Genomic DNA, 24645 nt, shown 5'->3' with positions numbered 1-24645 from the left:
AATCCTAAGGACTTAGTAGCATTAGGAAACATGACCATTTCAGGACAAGCAAGATCTAGATCTATCTATTAAACATGACCACTTTAAACTCATGTACCATCAAGAAAAAGATTCTCAAAAAGTAAACGTTTTTTGGCATGCAACAGCATACAATGCTAAACTAAATCAAGTCCCATGATGTTACAAACTGCAGCAGCTTCTGTTTGAATTAGACCATGCAGGAGAGAGAGAGCTCAGAGAGGACTCAAACAAAAGCCTATTGCACAAACAGGAAGAGATGAGATAGTAAAAAAACCCAAACAAAAATATGGGGCTGAGGAACACCCATTAATATAAAATACAGCTTTTAAATAAAATATAGGTATGCTTTTTACCTCAGTGTGTTTGATGAAAAAACACTACTATACCTCTAACCTCTTTTTAAACTTTTAAAGAGAGGTCAAAGTATACTTAATTGGTAGCGGTTTTCATATCAACTTCAATTTAAAAGGCTAGTTTCACTTGCAAGAATGTTTAGAATTAAAATACAACCACGTTGAGTGTGTCTTAGAGGATGTATCAGGAATTTGCCTTCTCAAAAAACTTAAAAATATTTAGAAAAAACATGCACCCATATTCAGTCAAAAAACTGACATTTCCTAAATGTTTATGTACACAGCAGGCTCAAGCTACAATGGTAAACACTGAAAAACAGTAACTACTCATCTGTTAATTACATTAAAAGATGACATTTAAGATCCACTTCCTGTGTGCACATATTCTGCACACAACATGGCTCCAAGAAAAACAATTTGCACTTGAAATGAAGGTCCCCATTATACAGAACTGAACACAATTGGATTCATTAAAATGTGTATGTTCTAACCCAAAAGTTATCACAATATCAGACGTGGTATAACTCTCACAAAATCGGAAGTTATTTTCCTATTGCTGGTGTGATAGATAAATTTATACAATTAAGGATAAGTATAGCTAGAAGACTATTAAGTACAATGTTCTTTTCTTGGCCCCGTCCTTCACTATTAGTAATGTCCCCCCCTTCGTCCTTGGTGCATCTGCCTCAGTCACCATCATTCCTTCCTCTCCCCACCCCCCAAAAACCTATAATAATTTCATAGGCCTTGTCTACAACGGTGAATTAGTCTGCATCACAAGGGTGTAAATTGTAGTACACATTAGCATGCTACACACTAACTGGCCTGTGTGGACCCTGTTGGTGCACACTGAAAGTTCTCTAGTGCGCTTAAACATAAACCTGTTTCAAACAGAACTCCATTAACAGCATTAGGGAACTTTTAATGCATGCCAGCAGGGTCTTCAAGGGCCAATTAGTGCACAACACAGTAGTGCACACTAAAATTTAAACCCCTCTGATGCAACATCACCAGGTAGACAAACCCTAATTGATTTCATTTTGTCCTTCTCTATACTTCCAAAACATCTCCACAGATCTAGTTTTCTAAACTTATTTTGTAGTATGTGTGTGGGTGGCATGCATTATATAGAACAGAAAGACATGGCTTAACACAAGCCTGTTTCTTTTCTGATTCAAAGCTACAGTATATCAAAGCAATTTAAGATGACATTTCCCTCTCCCCCGCCCCCAAAATGTGACAAATGCTGTAGATGGGTTTGCAGAGAGCAAAAACAAAGAACAATTTGTTATGTGAAAAAATTCTTTCAATCACTGTACATTCACAGCTTACATGGGCAATACTTCATCACTTAAAATTGCTATCACATTTCAAGGTACAAATAGTAGCAATATGGGGGAAAAAAACACCACATAACAGCATCCACTGGAGTTAGTGGATACTGACTCCTGTTGTGCAACAAGAGTATAAGATTTTTGTAACCTTATCTCGTCAAGTGACTGAAGACAGAAAATAAAGACATGTTTCTTACAAGGACCTTTGGATGACTCATTTATTACAAAAACACAGTACCCGTATTTTATGCGATATGATTAAGTATATTTCACAGTATTATTGCATAAACCCAATTCACACAAATTACCAATTATTCCAACTTTAGGATGTTCAACGTAATATTATTCAACTCAGTGCACTCCAGAATGAGAAGCATGAACTTATTCCAAACTGCTGTGCCTTAGATAGGAAATAAATAAGTTCTGGAGAATTACAAATGAAGGCAGCTAAAGGCAAACATATATTGTTATGAACCATTCCCCTTGGCAACAGATGTGCAACACTCCACTTAATAGGCTCATGACCAAGGAAAACACCTTCTCCAGTCACCCAGTGATCTTATTTGCAAAGTCACCACAAAATCATTCTATTGTTTATTTTATGTTAAAAGCAATATTCACCATTTGAGATGTGGGCAAGAAGCCTTAAGATGTCTGAGTGCAAAGCTATGAAGCATCTCAGGAAATTCACACTCAGCAAAACAAAGCAATTCCAATATTTCATCACACCTAGGCTTCTTTATTTAACCTAACAACATTCCATATAGACAGCAACCTCAATCATCTAATGGCCTAAAGGAACATGTCCGGCTTTTTGGTCCTCAAATCCCCGTCCGGGGGGAATTGCCAAAAAGCCGAACATGTCTGGGAAAATACTAGTCCCCTGCTTACCTTAGAGCGGCTCCGGCAGGCTGCGAGCTGCAGGCGGACTCCTCCGCGGCGGCTGCTGCTGCTTCCCCCAGACACCTCAGCTTTGTGTAGCTGAAGAGCTGAGCTGCCAGAGCGCTACCGGCTCCACGGTTTGCCAGGCAGCCCCCAGACCTCCAGACCCTGCGCCCCTGGCCGGGCACTTCCCCTCCCGGGCTCTGGCTGCACTGGGGAAGCGCCCGGCCGGGGGCGCAGGGTCTGGAGGCTGCCCGGCAAACTGTGAAGCCGGTAGCGCTCAGGCAGCTGTTTCGCGTGGCTGGGAGGGAGGAGGGGGGATGCGGGGTGCTCAGGGGAAGAGGCGGAGTTGGGGCCGGGCCGGGGAAGGGGTGGGGCCAGGGCCCCGTGGAGTGTCCTCTTTTTTTAAATTTTTAAATATGGTAACCCTACTGTTAGTTGTAGGAGCCAGCCATACAAGGAAGGTCAAAGGACCATGAGCACCGACTTTAAGGCTGCTGGTCTGTTACTCTGATAACTTCCAGCTGGCAGATATCTCAGAATCAGCTTGTAAGGGAGAATTCCGGGAGCAAAGGACTGCTGAGAATGGCTGGTTTTCTTAAGTTTTGCTTGTGTGTGCATTTAAGTTCTGCAAGAACTGAGCTTCAAGAACATTTCATCTAACAGCTTCCTCCAGCAGCTCCCCTATCCACTCTTGCTTTGTGCAGCAAGTTTCTGAAATATACTTAATTTAAAACAGGGCTTTAGCCTGCAAATTTAGCAAGAGAGACATCCTTATTTTGAACAAATCAAGGTACATGCTACACAAGATATTGAGAGAGACTATTTCTTAACAGTGAAACAGCACAGCCATGATCAATACACTGGTTCCTTGTTTGTGAGACAAAGATAATCTCATCTAGGGCAGTGGTTCTCAACCAGGGGTCGGGGCCCCTGGGGGGGCCGCGAGCAGGTTTCAGGGGGTCTGCCAAGCAGGGCTGCAATTAGACTTGCTGGGGCCCAAGGCAGAAAGCCAAAGCCTTGCTGAATGGGGCTGAAGCCCGGGGTTCCAAACTCCACCACCCGGGGCTGAAGCCAAAGCCTGAGACACTTCGTTTCGCAGGGCCCGCAACTGCCCTGCTTGCTACCCCCTTAATCCTGCCCCTGGCTTTTATATGCAGAAAAAGTTGTTGTGACATAGGTGGGCCATGGAGTTTTTATAGTATGTTGGGGGCGTGGGGGCTCAAAATGAAAAAGATTGAGAACCCCTGATCTAGGGGGCTGTTCGCATATGCTTGCTAATGGATGTGGTTATTTCCAAACAGCTGATCACATTTGAACAAATGTATGTTCTTAAAGAGAGACGCAGAAAACTCAAATCACTGGATTTCCAGTGCTCTATATTCTATATCTCCTGGTGGAGGGAATTCAGTGAGTATTTGTATTTTGAGATTAATACTGAGGGGCAAATCAATTGAGTAAATAATGTACATACTCAAGACTTTTGGCTCAAAGAAAAAATTTCGTAAAAACTGTCCTTTCACTTTTTAAACAAACTGCTGCATAGTTTGTTTCAGAACAATAAAAACTGATGACACATCATGAAAGGGATGCCTGGCAAGATCTCTAGCACAATTTGTAGCCCCAAAAGGTTCAAGTAAGGATTTGCAATTTGTAGAGAAAGCTTATTCAAACCTTGCCCAGGTCACCCATTGCTAGTTACCATAATAAGAAATACTTTGGTACGAGAATCCTTCACAATGGCCAAAAAAGGAAAAGAAAAAAAAATGAAGGGAAAAAAACAAACACTATGAAGCTTTTATATTTTAAACACGAAATTATCTCCCCTTAACCTCTCAAATCTATTTTTACCCTGAGATAGAACTGCAACATAGGAAATTTTAGAAATAACTAGATTTAGAGCCCTATTTATATAAATGAGTTCTTGTTACAAGAGGCATGAAAAATGGAGGAACAAATTAAGTCCTTGTTCTTTTTGGGAACATCTTATAAAATGCAAGTTCCAAGAATCATTTAGTTTATTTTTCCCTAATAAACAAATTATTTAGTGACTCAGCTATTTCTAGAAGACTGAAACAGTTTTCTTTATAAAGAAAATGTTTAATATATTGCAAGTATATTCTTAATGCAGTGTACTGTGGACTATCAATGTGAATGAAACACATGTTGGGACAAGGAGATGAACACTCATCAAGAACATACTATAAAAAGGCCAGTTTCCATGGCCTGTTTAGTCTGGAGAAAAAGAATGGTTAGAAAGAGCTAATATGTAATGTGTGCGGTCAGATACAATAGCTACTCACCCCTAATACTTTAAACGCAAGACCAGAGCATAAATTATGTGCCTTCTAAATTAATTTCTCAAGGTTGATACTAATTTTAGGTTAATGTTAATTTACACCTTCAAGTAATATTTATATATTTGCAGTTTGAGCTTGTGTAACGTGTGCTGGTAAAGCAAGGCAATACCAGTAACTTAGCTTCATATTACGAGAAGGAGAAAGTAGGTTAAACAAAAACGAAGAAATCTAAAACAGGTAGGATTGAGCAACATCCGAACTATACAGGAAACAGGTCTCACTGACAGGAAGGAAGGTAAACCTTAACGTGACTATTGTTAAATTGTTTATACTATATTCTCCCTGACTTCACATATTTAACTACAGTCACAAGAAAAACACAGCAAGAGCTTCATTTTAACACTGTCCAATAACAGGAAGTATATAGAAAATAGTTACCTCTACATGTAATTTCTGCTACTCACATCTATTTTCAGAACTTGATACACATTGATATGGGGTGTTTGTTCACTTATAACATATATATGTTTTTAAACAGGCACAGTCGAGACTTCCTGGCATAAGTTTCACTGAACGGTATCTGTATACACAGGATTTGGATACTTAAAGTAAAAACATCGGTTACTGCTGATCTTTTTTGAGCAGTAATCATTATGGGAGTTGTTGTGCATCAATGATAGGGTTACAACGTGTCCGGTTTTCGACCAGAAAGTCCGGTTGAAAAGGCGACCTGGCAGTACGTCTGACCGGACACCAAATGTCTGGTTACAGTGGGCAAGGGGGAGGTGCTGGGTCATCAACTCCCACCAGCCCCTGTTCAGCGGGGGCTGCCTACTACCTGCAGGCAGGCAGGCTCTGTGTCAGGCTGCTGCTCCTGTCCCAGCCCCGGAGCAGAGGGAGCCCAGTGAGCGATGGCTGGGGGGGGTGGGGAAGGAAGGGCGGCTCAAGGGAAGAGACAGAGCAGAGGGGTCCAAATTTTCAGACATTAGAAAGTTGCCAACACTAAATCAAATGACCGTATCTTTTTGTAGTCACCAACATGTGCTGCTATTTCTATTACAAACCCTGACTTCCAGAAATTAGTACCATAGCAAAGCTGTCAAATGCATTTTGACACAACTTGCGAGACAGGTCTGTTAGCTTTTATGTTACAAGGGTAACTGTTAGTTCCCAAGCTGTCCTCCCCAAGCTATTTTTGTTTTGAAATTGACTCACCTGTGCAGTGCATAGGCAAATCAACATCACCTTATTAGATGGCATCAAAAGCTGCTGACAGCTCAAACAGTATCTGCATGGACTCTACCTGATCTTCATCCATCACTAGGAGATTGTACTTCTTGCATTTGTAGACTTTCAGTTCCATACCCAGCTCTGTATTCAAACTGGCAAGGACCAAGGTGATTGAGGCAACAATTGTCTTACTATAACCTTCTCTGTAATCTTAACCAAAAAAGTAAGAAGCCATATTGGTCAACCATTAGCAAGACCCTCAGCATCAAGTGTTGGTTTCCTGAGCAGAGGATGAACCAGAGCTTCTTAAAAAGGAGCTGGCACCCTACCCTCCCTAATGAAGGTATTAATCTCCACCAGCATTGAATCCAGTACTTTCCTCACTGGCCTTCACTAGCCAAAAAGAACATGGATCCAAAGGGACAGTACTGGGATAGAGTACACACCACTCCTCTAGTTTGAAGATATTGATGGGGCACAAGTCTGACTGCTTTTGTGATAAAGTAGATGCAAACCTCTTACAGACTTCAGTATTCAACACTGCATTGCTTTATCCTCACCTAGGCATCCTTACCACATACCACTGGCTCATATTTATAGCCAGGGTAATTGAGAACAATTTTCAGATTCTATTGAGTCTGATTTTTATATCCACGTGAAATGCCATTCAGTTAATCCAGGACTTCTAGTAAAAACAATGCTAGGGATCCTCAATTTTGAAATACCCAAAATATATGCTTACAATAGCACACTGGACCCAGACAGTACTTGTGATGCAATTATTTCATCACCATTTTGCCATACATTAGTACCTGGGAAATGTAAGTCTCTGAAGACATTTCAAATACCAAGAGACACAAAACTTTGAACTGAGGTGCATCTCCAACTTTCAAGATGAAACTTTCCTCTTCTCTTTAGCTTATGGCTGCTTCTCATTATAGTATGTTAAAATACAAACACACAAAGGATATAGGACCTAAAAATATTTTTACGGTAAATCTAAACACAATGCAAGTCTATGGAGACAATATTAGCATTCAAACACGTAGGGTGGAAGACTACAGCATTCAGTAAGAAATGAGGAACAGAAATCTGTTGTGACTTACTAAAATTGAGAATTCAAAGTAAAATTTAACACTCAAAGGGGAAGAAAATAGTAAGTTAAGCCTGTTCTTCACTCCCAACTCTTGTACAATGTCCCTGCAGACACACAGAGCCCGCCTTCTGGCCATAGATTTCCTAGTAATAAGCTGCTTCTGCATGAAACCCATTTACGGCATACAATAATTACTTGAGGCAAGAAGACCCCATTCTTGAGCAAAGTTTTAATTGATAAATACAAAGAAATATATCACTGCTAATTCTTACCGACAAATTGCATTCAGTGACAGTATCACTCAGTGGTGATACTGGTACTCAGCTACCTAGGAATAGCCCTGGAGAATAACCCCTAAACCAGGAGGCATTGACTAAAACTAACTCTGGGACCCAACCTGAGTCATGCCAGCAAGTGAGTACTATCACAGGTTGACAGAGAAGAGAACACTACATGGTCCTGCCCAACCCTATTCCCAATACATCAGGAACCTCTCAATACCTCTGACCGGCTTTAGCCGGTCAGGACCATACATGAACATAGTTACACATACACCATGTTGTCAGTCTGTTTTCTTGGAACCATGCTAAATACTTGATTGTATACATTCTCTTTACTGGAGGCCTCTTGTCCAGCTTCCCCAATGGGCTATATTCCCTCCTGCTGACAGGTTTTCCATTGGAGATTCCCCCACAGGTTTCCCCAATGAGCTTAATGAAACCCTACCTCCTTGTAAATACTTCCTAGAGTCTGTAGCTGAACCCTCCACAAATTTAGTTTCCCTAACAGGAAGTTTTCCTATTGTCCATTGAAACCTCTTAGCCCCAAAAGCTCAGTTCACTCTCCTACAAGCAAACTTCTATCAGCGAGCACAGAAAGATTTAACATCTGCCCTACTTAACTAATGTGATTAGGTATGACATGACTTCCAGTTTATATGCAGCCAGTTCCTTTTATCTTGGAAGGTAGGAAGTGGCAGCCAAAAAAAAGCACTAACAAAAACCTGCACAAGTAACAATAAAAGTGAACCCAAGCTTGTAGGAAATCCACAAACCTGTCAATGTTAAAACAAACATATGCCAAAACACTCAAACATCAGATACAAGTGCCTTTGCATAATAGCTGTGAACTAGAATAAGTGTAATTTTGCAGACAGACAGAACCCAGCCTCTGACCACAGGTTTCCTAGTAATAAGCTGCTACTGCATGAAACCCATTTATGGCATACAAGTAACACACACAGATACATCCAGTATGTGACAAACAGAATGTCACAGAACTTTGCTAACATGAATAAGAGATTACTTTATCTGGAAGCATTAACTCACAATACTACCATTCCACCCTGCAGTGTCTGTTTAAAAAGAAATCCAATATTAAGAGCAATGTCGGACTACCCCACTTAACTGTGCCCAATAGCCAGGGACAAGAATGATCAGCCCACAACAAAGGTCCCCTGATACAATGACACATTAGGAAAGTTCACTTTTGTTAAAGCAAGCCTTTTTCAGAGGTTCTTTCAAATATCCTTAAATATGCTAAAAAGCCAAACCTGAAATTAAATTTGGTGGGCTAAAAATTGTGCGGGGGGTGGGGGCGAGGCGGAGAAGAGAAGGTTATACCAAGAGAAGTACCCTTCTCCCGACCGGCTCACATACTTAAGCCTTGTCTACACTTGTGGCGGCATGTAGTGTATATGTAGCTACATGCCACGGCGAAAGGCTCTCATGGCAGTGAGGAAAGGCTCCAGCAGCTCCCCCTTCCAGAATCTTTCACTGCAGCATAGATGTTGGAGGCATTGGTTGGGTATGTAAAGAGCCAAACAGGATATACACCCTATGGTTCTGTCACATCTGTACTCTACTCATATGAGCAGTGCTTCATCACCTACACACTTATTTATATCTATGCTAACTGGGCATTCAGTGTCTATACCACAGGTAGGCAACCTATGGCACAGTGCCAAAGGCAGCACACGCGCGCTAATTTTCAGTGGCACTCACACTGCCTGGGTCCTGGACACCGGTCTGGGGGGCTCTGCATTTTAATTTAATTTAAAATGTTTGAGAAACTTCATTTAAAAAACCTTATTTACTTTACATACAACAGTTTAGTTATATATTATAGAAAGAGACTTTCTAAAAATGTTAAAATGTATTACTGGCACGCAAAACCTTAAATTAGAGTGAATAAATGAAAACTCGGCCCACCACTTCTGAAAGGTTGCCAACCCCTGATCTGTATCCCACATGTCTCAATAAATGGAGATATAGACTTAGAGGACGTATTTCACTTTTGATATAGGAATTACAGTCTGTTTATATCATGATTTGACTGCCTTAAGAGTAGCTAGTTTTTCTAACGTATGCAAATACAAGCACACGCTGCAGGGAATTCAGAGATAAGTAACATTGGTAATTTATCTTTCTTCCTATGTAATAAATAAAAATTACTTTAAATATCCATTAGAAAGGAATAATATATGTAGTTATTTTAAAACATTGCCTGCCATTTCTACTACAGATCTCACATAACTATTATATTTATATCTATAATTATGTATATCTGCTTGAAAGTTATGGCTGCTATAGGTTTCAGTTCTCAGAATTTGCTGAATCTAATTCAATGACTGAAAGGGATCTGGGAATCAAAAAAACGGAAGAGCATTACTTTCCCTGATGTAACTGGCTGATATATTTTTAGAAATAAAAACAACTGTAGAAGAACTTTCGATACATTACACACCTAATTATAAAACAGTTGACTTAAACATTCACAGAATGAAATCACAGGGTTTATTTTTAAAAACACTGTAATTTGTACCAAATAGCTTGAGTCCATATTGCATTTTCATTTACAATTATGTAATAGGAAAGCTATAGCTTGGCTTCATCTCCAAAACGTGATAAGTCTACATAAAAACTGAAAGATACTATTAATGAAGAGAAGGAAAGATTTAGGGTAATAGAAAAAAAATGGAGCAGATGAAGTGCGTCTTAACAGAAAGGTCAATCAGGCTGCAAAATAGTCTCCCACTGAATGCGATAGAAACTCATCAGTACTGTTCTCCAGAAGCAGACAAGTATTTGCCAACCAGATTACTCGATCCCTTTCTCTCCCTTAAAAAAAAATTATTACAATAAAGACATACAAAAGTTAGTTGACCACTTACTGAATTTCTCTGGATATCTTGCTCAACTTTTGAGGAGAATACTGAAAGGTCTCCATTAAGAATAACCTCAGCCAGCGAGTTCACCAGAGGTGCATAATGTATAATCAGGAAAACCTATTAAGAGGGAGAGGGAGAAAAGAATGTTAGACACATACAATTTTAGACACTGAAGGCATTTTCCCCACCTAATTAAATCCTTCAATTTCTTTATGTTACATAATGTCTAATAAACCCAAACTGGGATATACTTGAGCTATAATTAGTATTCGGTAGGAACACAGACCACAATCCCTTTCTACATCAAATTAATCTCCCTTTCCCTGAATTCCAAGCCTGATTGATAGTCTACTTGGCCAGTGTTCACAAGTTTCCTTTTATCCTTTTCCAGCTAAGCACTATGTATTCCTCCCCATTTATTTTAAGAAACATCAAGATTCTATAGCATTCGCCTACAGTCAACCCATTTCATAAAAATCTGTTACTGGAGAAAGCCAGGACAGTTAAGTGATTGTGATACATTTTATTCATAGGCCTTGTGGTATGGGAACACCTAGCAATATCCCATGCATAATATTTTACAAAAGCATAGCACAAGATTTGCTTGATGGAGAAAGTAGTGGGTGAAGTTCTATGGCCTGTGTTTATGATCTAGACTGACATCCTGCACAACAGTCCGTTCTGGCCTAAAGATTTAAGACTTTTCAACAGTGTAAGAACATTTTTCTTAATAGTTGTTTTACAGCGAGAGGTATCTGGCAAGTCTCAATGTCAAGAGTCAACAGTGTAACGCTGTTGCCAAAAAAAAAGAGCAATCATCATTCTGGGATATATTAGCAGGAGCATTGTAAGCAAGACACAAGAAGTAATTGTGGGGAGGGACGGTTGAGAGTTCAATCCTTGATGGGGCCACTTAGGGATCTGGGGCAAAATCAGTACTTGGTCCTGCTAGTGAAGGCAGGGGGCTGGACTCAATGACCTTTCAAGGTCCCTTCCAGTTCTAGGAGATGGGATATCTCCATTAATTTATTTTATTTTATTTATTTTTCTTGTGTAACTGTCAGGATGGTTAAGCAAAGGAATAAATTGCCTAGAGAGGTTGTGGAGTCTCCATCATTGGAGATGTTTAAGAGCAGGTTAGACAAACACCTGTCAGGAATGGTCTAGTTTTATGATTCTATATAATGTAGGAATAAGCTCAGTGTAATGTAGGAATAAGGCTCCAACATTTTCAACATTTAAGCACTTAGGTCAGGGGTCGGCAACCTCTGGCACGCGGCTCTCCAGGGTAGGCATCCCTTGCCCGCGCTGCTTCCCGCAGCCCCCATTGGCCTGGGACGGCGAACCTCGGCCAGTGGAAGCTGCGATCGGCCGAACCTGCCGACGCGGCAGGTAAACAAACTGGCCCAGCCCGCCAGGGTAAGCACCCTGGCGAGCCACATGCCAGAGGTTGCCAACCCCTGTGATAGGTGCTACAGAAAAACCTAAAATAAATTCCGCCGTAGTTGTGCTAGGTGAAAGAGACAAAAACAGTTTGAGTCACCAGCACCCTGTGTTCACCGTTTTAACACATCTGCTTACAGAACATGATATTACCAGGCCTTCAAATGGAAAGGGGGAACCTTTGACTTCCTATTTTGCAATGATGGGCTAGTACCCATATAAATCCCCTTCAGAATTTCATAGCAATATGCTCTCAAAGCATAACTTTGAGGTACCCATTAGAAGTAACTCAGGAACGTAAGGCAGTGGCCTACCTACTCACAGGAATGCTCTGACAAACTACATTACAAATGTGCTTTGGGAACAGCAGGGGCTTCCCATCTCCTGCTGGATGCAATTCAAGTTGTTGGTTCCAATTTACAAAGCTGTTCATTATATAGAGTATCTGGTATGCCAGTGGCCATCTCTGTGTATGCAACACTGATGGCAGAAATCACTAAAGTGGTTTTCTTAACAGTTACTTAATGTGTACTCTTCAAAACGAGATTATTTCAGTGGAGGAACCTGGCTGTTCAGCTTCCACTTTGTCAGAGGAGATATTTATTGACCTATAGAGATCTATTTCAGGAATCCTTCATCAAGCCTTTGCTTCACTACAGACCATAGAGATATTAATTAACAACTTAATGGTGATTGAGGAGGTATAGGTTGGGAAGCGGTTTTTCTCCTATGTGAGTAGTTCCTATAATCCTGAATTTGTATTGACAGATACTATCACAATGAGAGCATAAAATAAACAGGGATTGCATTTTACAATTTATACTCAAGTCAGATGGACCAAGTTGTAGCACAAGACTGAGACCATACTAATGATATGCAATATAGTAGAACCATAAAGGAAGAGTTTTGCTGCATTAACTACTCAGCATCTTGATATCAACGTGGAAATATTCTATTCAAAGTTACGAATAATGTTCTGCCCCTAGATACGCACATTTGATTCTCAATGATTAAAAAGAAATCCCTCCTGTCGGCAAAGGTAGCGTCTACACTAAAGCGCTGCAGCTGTGCCACTGTAGCGTTTTAAGAGTAGACAAGCCCCAGATATGATGAAATAGGCCCAATGAGCTGCTGAGCAAAGCTGGGTAACATTTTTTGGATAAATAATTCAATCCTGGAGAACTACAGTTTCAGTCAACCCAAATCTATTGCAAATTTGACACAAAAATTGTTTGGGCTAGATTCACAAGAGGGCTTAGATGCCATTCACAAAATGGCTAGAGGACCCAGTGCCTCCTTTATTACCTTCAGCTAAGTAGTTAAAGTGGTTACCTGGAATGTGAGACACCCAGGTTAAATCCCTCCCTCCCCCCCCTCGTCTGATGCGAGCAGAGACATGAATTTGGAATCAGAGTTCACAATTCTAAGCAAGGGTAGAAGGGAGTACAGCAAAATAGAGACAATGGATTTCAGGAAGACGGATTTTGGTAAGCTCAGAGAGCTGATAGGTAAGGTCCTATGGGAATCAAGACTGAGGAGAGTTGGCAGTTTTTCAAAGGGACACTATTAAAGGCCCAAAAGCAAGCTATTCTGCTGGGTAGGAAAGATAGAAAATGTGGCAAAAGACCACCTTAGCTTAACCACGAGATCTTGCATGATCTAAAAAATAAAAAGGAGTCATATAAAAACCGGAAACTAGGACAAATTACGAAGGATGAATATAGGCAAACAACACAGGAATAGAGGGGCAAGATTAGAAAGGCAAAAGGCACAAAATGAGCTCAAACTAGCTACAGGAATAAAGGGAAACAAGACGACTTTTTATCAATACATTAGAAGCAAGAGGAAGACCAAAGACAGGGTAGGCCCACTGCTCAGTGAGGAGGGAGAAACAGTAACAGGAAACTTGCAAATGGCAGAGATGCTTAATGACTTCTTTGTTTCGGTCTTCACTGAGAAGTCTGAAGGAATGCCTAACATAGAGAAGGGGGTAGGTTTAGAAGATAAAATAAAATAAAATAAAATAAAAAAAGAACAAGTTAAAAATCACTTAGAAAAGTTAGATGCCTGCAAGTCACCAGGGCCTGATGAAATGCATCCTAGAATACTCAAGGAGTTAATAGAGGAGGTATCTGAGCCTCTAGCTATTATCTTTGGAAAATCATGGGAGACAGAAGAGATTCCAGAAGACTGGAAAAGGGCAAATATAGTGCCCATCTGTAAAAAGGGAAATAAAAACAACCCAGAAACTACAGACCAGTTAGTTTAACTTCTGTGCCAGGGAAGATAATGGAGCAAGTAATTAAGGAAATCGTCTGCAAACACTTGGAAGGTGGTAAGGTGACAGGGAATAGCCAGCATGGATTTGTAAAGAACAAATCATGTCAAACCAAACTGATAGCTTTCTTTGATAGGATAACGAGTCTTGTTGATAAGGGAGAAGCAGTGGATGTGGTATACCTGGACTTTAGCAAGGCATTTGATAAGAATATCATGCGAGACCCTATCAATAAACTAGGCAAATACAATTTAGATGGGGCTACTATAAGGTGGGTGCATAACTGGCTGGATAACCGTACTCAGAGAGCAGTTATTAATGGTTCCCAATCCTGCTGGAAAGGTATAACAAGTGGGGTTCCGCAGGGGGTCTGTTTTGGGACCGGCTCTGTTCAATATCTTCATCAATGACTTAGATATTGGCACAGAAAGTACGCTTATTAAGTTTGCAGAGGATACTAAACTGGGAGGGATTGCAACTGCTTTGGAAGATAGGGTCACAATTCAAAATGATCTGGACAAATTGGAGAAATGGTCTGAGGTAAACAAGATGAAGTTTAATAAAGATCAATTCAAAGTGCTCCACTTAGGAAGGAACAATCAGTTTCACACATACAGAATGGGAAGACACTGTCTAGGAAGGAGTATGGCAGAAAGGGATCTAGGGGTTATAGTGGACCACAAGCTAAATAGGAGTCAACAGTGTGATGCTGTTGCAAAAAAAAGCAAACATGATTCTGGGATGCATTAACAGGTGTGTTGTGAGCAAGACACGAGAAGTCATTCTTCCGCTCTACTCTGCCCTGGTTAGGCCTCAGCTGGAGTATTGTGTCCAGTTCTGGGCACCACATTTCAAGAAAGATGTGGAGAAATTGGAGAGGGTCCAGAGAAGAGCAACAAGAATGATTAAAGGTCTAGAGAACATGACCTATGAAGGAAGGCTGAAAGAATTGGGTTTGTTTAATTTGGAAAAGAGAAGACAGAGAGGACATAGCAGTTTTCAGGTATCTAAAAGGGTGTCATAAAGAGGAGGGAGAAAACTTGTTCATCTTGGCCTCTACGGATAGAACAAGCAGCAATGGGCTTAAACTGCAGCAAGGGAGGTTTAGGTTGGACATTAGGAAAAAGTTCCTAACTGTCAGAGTGGTTAAACACCGGAATAAATTGCCTAGGGAGGTTGTGGAATCTCCATCTCTGGAGATATTTAAGAGTAGGTTAGATAAATGTCTATCAGGGATGGTCTAGACAGTATTTGGTCCTGCCATGAGGGCAGGGGACTGGACTCTATGACCTCTCAAGGTCCCTTCCAGTCCTAGAATCTATCAATCTTCCAGGCGAGTGCCCTAACCACTGGGCTAGAGTCATTCTCAGTTCATACATCTGATCTCTGGCCAATTTTTATTCAAGACATTTAGTTCACCCCAAAATGAAATTTCTCAAATTTTACTTGGCTGGTTTGTGTGTTTTATTTTGTTTTAAAACTCTTTTCAGAACGGTTAGTGAACTGAAAAAGTATTGACTATCTCTAATGCTGAGTACTTCTCAATACTCCCATTTACATGAGGTAGATTAGAGGGCTCAAAGCACCTCATAAGAGGCATTTAGTGACTTAACAAGACTGATTCCTCTTAGTTTCAAGTGATTGCTACTATAAGGTTTCATTTCTGAGGTCACTAAAACTAACTCAAATTGAACTTAGCAGCACTGCAGTGTTTCCTTTCCTGAGGCAACAAAACAGGTGGAAACTGGTTTTTACAATGTCTACAAATCATCATAAAGAAATCAACCTGGGAGGATACCCCCACTTATAAAAAGTCTGACTTTTAAATCTATGAATTCTTAAATAAGTCATTTTAAAATAATCACTTCTAGCAGAAATTCAAGTCAATAATATATTTTGACCTAAATGTATATATTTAAGAATGTAAATGTATTGAGCATGTACATGAAGTATGCAGGTAGGCTAATATTTAGCTGACAGAATAAGCTTTTTTCAGTCTCTAGGGTAAACAGCAATAATCCGAAGAACAAAAACGAGCATTTGCCATTTTCAAGAACTTTTATTTCACCACTCGCTTAAAAAAATTCCCAATTTAAAAGAAGTTTATGGTGGCACTCTGATCTATTGTAAAGTTACCTAACTAAGATGTGTGCAATCCATAATGGCATTTTCAATTGTCAGAAGTTATAGCATCTGCTCAGTATTCAGCCACTCAATTTTTATTTTTGTAAATACAAGAAAGCTGATCACGTTTCATGAGACAAAACAAAAGCACTCCCTACTTGTAATTAAAGATCCCACAACATTTTGCACAAGAGTAAGAGATTCAAAACCCTAATTTCTGTATGTCCTAGTCAAATTGAAATTTGGAATGCTGTATTCTGCCTGTAGTTGCAGTTGAATACCGTATTCTTCATTTCAGTCCTAAATTGTCGTACAAAGTTGTTATGCAATGTTTAACAGCTGCTGCATTCCACTCAAGAGGTGGCTGCATTAAACTGGTGAGTTAAGGGATTGTTACGTCTCAAAATATCTGCCTTTTACTGGTGTTCTAAAGATTTAATTAGGTAATGTTTGTAAAGTATTCCAAGAACCTCCAAGGAAAGGTACTAGTAAGTAAAGAGTAGTAGTTGGCCCATGTGATGACCAGTGAGCTAATGATTTAAAAAATAAATATACAAGTGTCCCTTAAATGTACACACTGCACCTCAAAACTGAGCACAATTCTCTCCAGCTGAAAAATAGCCCCCTAAAACACACAATTTATAATTAAATTACTGAGACCATTACAAACACCACATTGAAATGTGACATACTTGTGAGAGAAGATAGAGAGAAACTTGGAGACTTATTTTTGGACGCTCCCCACCCTATGGAAGAAAGAAAAGAATGCCCAGTTAATTACAGAAAACTAAGGTAATTACACCATTAAATAGAACACAGGCCAACATTTTTAAAAATAGAAGAATGTAAAGTATAAACACTTGATTTATTCATGTGCACTACCTCCCGACTTCCCCCAATGCTACTAAGTTCCAAGGAACATGCTGACATTTTCCAGTGACTTTTCATTTCTTTGGAAAAGGATTTCAGAAGAATGCATTTTTCATTTGCTGCACAATTGAAAATATGGCTGCACATTGTTTTTGAAGCCAAAGCTTCCTGTAATATTTATTTTTACCAGATGCTTAAGTGAGAAGTATTTTATCCCTCCAGCATATCCTTACCAGATGGTACTTATGAAATGACAAATTAATAAAAAGGAGGCTCTTACAATTTGTTATTCCACAGAATCAATTAAATAAGACCAATAAAAGTTTTACTGGAGTTGTTGACATTCAGTTGTTGGATTCAAGTAGGTAATTCTGGCTTCACAGGCATTTTCTCTCCATAATCAGAACACAATAAATGCTTACAGAATGACAATACTTTAAAATCTCCATTAATATTAGAATAATCTGATTTCGGAAAGAACCACTAGCACCACAGAAAAGAGAACTATTTACAATATTTACAGTCTCTTTTGTCTGAAGCATGTTGTTTTAAGTCAGAGATATTTGCATATTTTTGCATTATAAGACATGAAAGGAAACATGGCTGAAGCACAAGTCATAAAATCTGGTCAATACGTACCTCTACCACTAACTCACTGTTTAAAATGAAGATAATTACTTAACCCAGAAGGGGATATGACAGGTTAAATTAACATATTAAAAACGCTAAGATCTTTGATGCCAGGCTCCATAGAAATGCCAAGTACGATAAATCCTTGGAGATGTCACACAATTATGACAAAGATTAAAAATACATGAGGATCACAAGACACATGCAATTACCACGGAGATAGGCACTGTATAAGAACCTGGATTAGAATTTAAGCAAACTTTTCATCTGTTCCATACAGTAGATAGTAAGTCTGATTCTGCTCCTTTTAATCAGTGACATGTTTTTTTAAAAAAAAACCACTGAAATTAGAAAAATCAGACTAGAGGCAAGGTGCATGGATTTGAAAATTTTATAAGTAACAGAGATCCTGTTTTCAATCTTAAAGGTTACTTTTTAAAAAAGCATCTTTCTGATACGTTTTAAAAGGCCAATATAATTGTATTTCAGAGGAATTTAGGCCCAGACCTGAACTTACCGCTTCTGTCCCTACTGCTAACATTAAATGCTAAACAATGGTTAACAACTACAATTGACTCTAAATGTTTAACAACTACATGGGCCAATGTATGAGAGTCTTTACCTAGGTTCATATATACCTAAAACACATCTCCCGGGCAGTCATCTTTTAATTTAAGGAAAGCAAAGACCTGAATTATTTAAACTGTTTTTCTTGTAAAGTACTTAAATGTAGAGGATATTAATTCTACTTATGGGATACACTTACTGCACAAATTACTGTAAATACTGAATGGAAATCATTAATTATTAAGACTTAACTAATCACTAAATCATGCAAGCTATTCCTTACCTTATCTTGATTTACTAATGAATACACATAGAGAGGCAGAAACAGCCTATTAAGTAGATGGTCTGTGAGCACATCATTTAAGAATTCACAATTAATGATGAGGATATCATTAAGATAATGCAAATGATCCAGATGTTCTGCTACCAAATCACTCAATTTGCCTCTATTTCTGTGCCTGAAAGAGACAAAGATTGAGACATAGCTAAGGTAGAAGAACAATCAGAACTCAGTAAGATAATGTATCTGCATCTTTTTTCTGTCTTATTCCAATGCAGACATGCAAGTTACCTCCTGTAACCTCAGAGATTTGACAATCAAAGTGAAGCAATTGAAGGAGAGTGTTGTCATTTTAATTTCACAATGCAACATCCACAGTGATGAGTACAAGATTTCGGTTTTCTGGAGAAGCATAAAAATCTCAGCTGCCACTTTGTACGTGCCTTTTCAGAAGCCAATCATGAAAGGAAACATTACAATTTTGTTTTCTATTACAAAAGACTATTTAAACATTTTTTTAATCTTAAAGCGAGTAAAACTACTTATATTTCTTCTGTACTGTTCTAACCCAAGTAAAGCTTTAAAAAAACTGCTCCATACATACTCAAAGAGCAAATCCAACATGGTGATCATGAGCAACACAGCAGGAATTTTGTAGGTGACAAAATAAGAGGTTCTATACAAGCGACACATCTGCCAGTTATATTGATGGCAATGGTGTTTAGATAATTAAGTACTGAATTAACTTGGAAAGTATTTTTCTAATGATAGTTTTCAGAAAACTATCCTAATGTCCAGCTTTCTGAATGTGAGTACAGATATCTAAAGAGCCTGTGCTTTTAGTCTTATCGTTATGCGAACAGTCCTATGTATCTTCTGCATAACAATTTAGTTCATTAATAAAGTAAAGTCTATGTACTTCAAACCAACTACGATGAGGAATAACAGGTCTCCCAACAAATCATTTATTTACAGGAATGTTAAAATTTATAAATGACTTGACAATATCCTCCTGCAATGATTTCTAACATGATCTTGTAAGAATTACAGACTTCAGGCTGCTTGTTGGTAGGATCATTTCTTGAGAAACAAACTTAAAAGGTTTTCAATGCATCTGGCAAAAAGAAATAATTGTAGAAGCTTACTCTTCATCAGTCTGCACACAGTTATCCAGTTCTATCACATGGCTCCCAATAAACCAAACAAGGTTGGAGAAGTAGGGGACAGCAGTTTTATCTCGAATGTAGTGCAACATAGGCTGGTTGTCCACTGAAGAGAAGTTTAAAAAAAAAAAAATTTCCAAAAGATAAATGTAAAAAAAATACAATCAACTTACCATTCTGAATTTTCATTACATGCTAATTTTTTTTTAAACTCACTCATACACACCTGTATGGGTTTATCTTATCCATGAAATAGATGTCTTTTAAAGTTTCATAGGACAACTCTTGAAAGGCTAAATGAGCCTATTAAAATACTAAGGTTATTTTTACATTGATCTCAGGATAGTAAGTAAATCTACTGCAGTTCAGAAAACCACACTCTACTCAAGTGAGTTTTCTTTTTAAAAAGACAAAGTGTAAGTATAAACCAATAGTGCTGAAAGCCAAACTTGTTAATAGACTTACATGACACTGCATTAAGGAACACAGGAATCATCAGTGAAGGAAGGGCAAAAAAAAAAAAAAAAAAAAAGACAACAGGATTAGGAACTGGGATGGTGAGACATCCTCCAAAAGAGTTAAAGAGCTAAAGCAGGAAGCATCTAAACTAAAAGATACAGGTTAGAAGGTGTTAGATCAGAACATTTACAAATGGATAGTCAGAAAATTAGGAAACCTGCGTGTTTGATAGTTGTGTTTTTCAAATTCAACCCTCGTAGCTCTCCAACATTCAACTTAAACTCTAGGCAAGAACATCATAAAACTTTCCTTTTTATTTAGTAAATGTACACAAAGTATGAAGTGCATCATAGTTCACCGTTTCTGTAATAACTGGCTCACACACAGAAGGTTGGGTGTTAGAAGTAGAAAAAATTTGGCATGGATTTTGCTTGCTAAACACCAGAAAGGGCCACACTTTGTACGCAGTGTCCAGATACCAACACAGCTATAAAGCATCTAAAGCAAAAATGCCTTCAGGGTTATCATGTAAATGTTGACACTTACCATCCACATTGCTTCAGTTTCCTTATTCAATACAGATCAAACAAGCAGGTTTTAAAATGTGGAGTAGAATTTTCTCCAGCCTTATGTTTTGTAATCAATCATTACAGTTACTTTAATGTCACATTTGCCATTTTACTTCCTCCATTAGCTTGTCTATGTCCAGTAATAGGCACATTCTATCAATTAAACTCTATACCTTTCTCATATACTGCTGAGAGCTAAAACTAATCCAATCATTTTATTATATAGCTATATACTTTACAGCTTAAACAGTAAGTTGTTGGAAGTGAACTCTGTGAGAAAAGTGTCATTATGAGGTAAAAAGCATTGTTCTGTTTACTTTGTACCTGAAAGTTCACTATAAAATAGTAATTTTTGACTAGTCATTTTTCAGTCCATGCACAACTACAACATCCATTGATTTATAGCAAGTTTTGCAAGTCAATTTCATATTGGTGTAATGACAGTTTATTTCCAAATTAATATTAAATTCCTTTTAGATTTGTAATATAAAAAGCAGTGTAAAAATTGAAATAAAAATTTAATTAAAAAGGCAACTGCAGGATAAAAACCCCTATATGAATGCACATCACCATACAGAGCACTCCAGAGCCTAGGATTACATTTCTGCCTCCAGGCTATGCAAATGAATTTACACAGAACTGCACAAAACAAATTGTTTCTATAATAGAGTGCAAGTTATATATACTTGCTTGCACAAAGAACAACTTATTGTACATCAATAGCTTTTCTCTACTGATGAGTGGACTACCAAATTCCAGAATCACAGTCATAATCCAAAAAAATTAAGGAAATATATATGTTGATTTCTGCCACACAAATTACCATTTCTCTTATTATAAATGTTCAATATGTCAAGAGACTGATATCCTTAACAAGAAACTACTACTTTTTAAAATGGACAGATTAGGACCTCTACTGGCAGCTGAGGTGAATTTCCTTGTGTATTTTATATTGTGTTTCAGAGTAGCAGCCGTGTTAGTCTGTAACCGCAAAAAAACCAGGAGTACTTGTGGCACCTTAGAGGCTAACAAATTTATTTGAGCATAAGCTTTCGTGGGCTACAGCCCGTATGCTCAAATAAATTTGTTAGTCTCTAAGGTGCCACAAGTACTCCTGTTCTTTATATTGTGTTGTCACCCTTTTCTTTATCAAGGAAAATATACTGATGTTTATAAACACACACAGTATCGTGTAAACACTTTGGCTTTAGAGTTGTCTTTTTTAAAGATTTTTAAAAAATCTATATTTAACACATGTATGTTTGTTAACACATGCATGTTAAGTAATATGCTTACAATTAATTCAGCCTTGCATAAATCAGAATCTATGCCTTGTAAATATGCATAGTTTGTAATTGTTAACATTTAACTTTAGTTACACAAAGTATTAGGTGTACTAGTCTTCTGATACACTAAACTTACCTTTGTAGACATTTAAAGTTATAGTCCTGACAGCAATTCTGACCATGCTCTCTGGGTGGTTAAAAAATTTAATGGCCTCCGTATACAAGGCAAAATCATTAGTGTGCTGAAATAAAAATACAGCAGGCATTATGTACTATCCTGTCAAACATTCAATACTTTCTTAGGATTTTGCATGAAAAAAGGTAACAAGTCAGAAAAAAAAAATCTAATCTATCGCATGGTCCTATAAATGCGTGCAGATGTAGTCAAACAAAATCTGAATTTCAAACACCCATTAGTTTGCAGGTATATGAGTTTACTACAGGAAGCATGTATTAACTAAAGTTTCACACAACATCTCTGTACTTTTTAAAGAGCTTTGATGCCCTCTTCTGGCAATAATTATTATGTGGATAAAGAGAAAAATAAGTCTAAGGTTGTGTGAAAAGATCACCTCTTAGACCTGCAACTGCACCAAAATAGGTGGGTCTTTTTGCCCACACTGATCCCCACTGACTTCATATGGGATCTGTCTGCATGGATTCAAATGAGGAATTAGGTCTTTAAGCTAACAGGCTTACAATTGAATAAAGTACTGTAGTAAATAGACAAAACTCTAGGTTCTATGAGTTAGCACTACATTTGAAACATCAGAATTCTGAATTAACTTAAGTTTGAAGTTATGTTGTAATACCAAATTCTGTGAGCATTTATAATTCAAATATAGCAGTTGACTCAGACCAAATCAATATTTTCTGACTAAAATCCATGAAGTAGTTTGTTTTAATATACACATGCAAACTGCCAATAACTGAAATTTCTGTAAATTTGGATATTCTTTTGCAATTAAATTTGATTATATTAAATTCTTTTAAATGGAGATCTCACATGCAATATTTTAAAAAGCTTTTTAATTTTTTGAAGCAGTGATTTAAAAAGCAAACTATTTTAGTTTCATGTTATTACAACAAAAAGGCAAGACACTGACAGAATCACTAAACATTAGCTTCTGCCATCTGTGTTGCAGTGTGTTTATACTTAGGCAATGTCTACACTATGGGCACCACAGCTACAACTTCAAAGCTAATGCAGCTGTAGTGCCGTAGCGTAGACTCACGCTACAGTAATAGAACTCCACCTTCTCAAGCGATGGCAGCTACATTGACTGAAACATTGTTCAGTCAACCTAATCGTGCCTACACCAGAGGTTAGGTTGACAAAGCTACTGCAATGACGGGTGTGGATTTTCCCCCCCACTTGAGCAAGGCCAGCTCCAGGCACCAGCTTGCCAAGCAGGTGCTTGGGGCGGCCACTCCGGAGAGGGGCGGCACGTCCAGCTATTCGGCGGCAATTCGGCGGACAGTCCCTCACTCCCACTCAGAGCGAAGGATCTCCTGCCGAATTGCCGCCACAGATCGCGAACGCGGCCGCAGATCGCGAACGCGGTTTTTTTTTTTTTTTTTTTGCGCCGCTTGGGGCAGCAAAAACCCTGGAGCCTGCCCTGCCCTTGAGCACCATACCTGTTTAAGTGTAGGCCAGGCCTTCATTTCAGAGGTTGTAGTATTTAATCAAGAAAGCTGGTTGTGGGTTGGGATTATATGAGGTTATCCTCTACTGTCAATCAGTTTTGGACTACCAATGAATACTTGACTGTGTATTTGTGGACTTTGCTGAAAAACTGCACATTTTTTTTTAAATAATACACACTAATAGCATGCCAAGATATTATATGCTAATGCAGTTAACAGTGGGAATTTAGACTTTATTTTATTACAGAAATAAGACACTGCACTCTAATTATTGCCTGTGCAAATAGTATAACGCTTATAACATCTGTTAATAATTAAATTAAGACCAGTATGAAGAGTGGGAAATACACGAGACAGACATTTCATAGCACAAAAACATTTCCCTACACACTTGCTACAACACACAAAACCTGATCCTGAGATTCTTACTCGGGCACATTGTTACTACAATATAAGTAATTTTAAACTACAAGACAATGGGGCAGGAGCACTCCTCGGAAGAAGCTTGAGTTGAGATAGAGAAGTGCTAAGGCTCATGGGTGAGAGGAGTCTGTCTGGGATCCACCAAAGTTTTGGCCTTAAACTCACTTCTGTATAGACTATAATTAGTAATGATTTTTACTGTAAATTCTTCCAGACACTTACCTCATTGTAAAAAAAGTGTACAGTGTGATTGTTGAGTTTCAGGGAAAGTGTTTTCAGAAATGAGATATAATATGCCATGATCTCCTCATCAGAAAAGTCAAATTTGTGGACAATGATAGAATTTACATAGTTATTAGAGAGCAAATAATCTGAAATATAAAACCATATCACAAATCACCACAAAGGAAAATCATCATGAAATAGGTTATATATAGGCTTCATAGAATTTAATATTTATTTATAATTTTGATGGATAATATCAAGGTTTATTTTTGATTTTTATCATTTTAAATGTTCAT

General features: G+C 38.3%; 1 protein-coding gene across 13 annotated transcripts in view; it reads right to left on the bottom strand.

Moving 5' to 3' along the window:
* CLEC16A (C-type lectin domain containing 16A) overlaps positions 1-24645 on the bottom strand; it is a 191122-nt gene that overhangs the window by 144815 nt on the left and 21662 nt on the right. For all 13 annotated transcript variants that reach the window (XM_054042083.1, XM_054042084.1, XM_054042087.1 and 10 more), the window contains 6 exons: positions 24347-24495; positions 22191-22296; positions 19723-19846; positions 18581-18755; positions 16923-16976; positions 10389-10502 (listed from right to left, as the gene is read on the bottom strand). In XM_054042083.1, the coding sequence (XP_053898058.1) occupies positions 10389-10502; positions 16923-16976; positions 18581-18755; positions 19723-19846; positions 22191-22296; positions 24347-24495 (722 nt within the window). The remainder of the gene's footprint in view (positions 1-10388; positions 10503-16922; positions 16977-18580; positions 18756-19722; positions 19847-22190; positions 22297-24346; positions 24496-24645) is intronic.

Source organism: Malaclemys terrapin, chromosome 10 (genome assembly GCF_027887155.1).
Source record: "Malaclemys terrapin pileata isolate rMalTer1 chromosome 10, rMalTer1.hap1, whole genome shotgun sequence".
NCBI classification, from domain to species: Eukaryota; Metazoa; Chordata; order Testudines; family Emydidae; genus Malaclemys; species Malaclemys terrapin.
The sequence above is the reverse complement of the archived record's forward strand: the minus strand, read 5'-3'. Positions and strand labels throughout refer to the sequence as shown.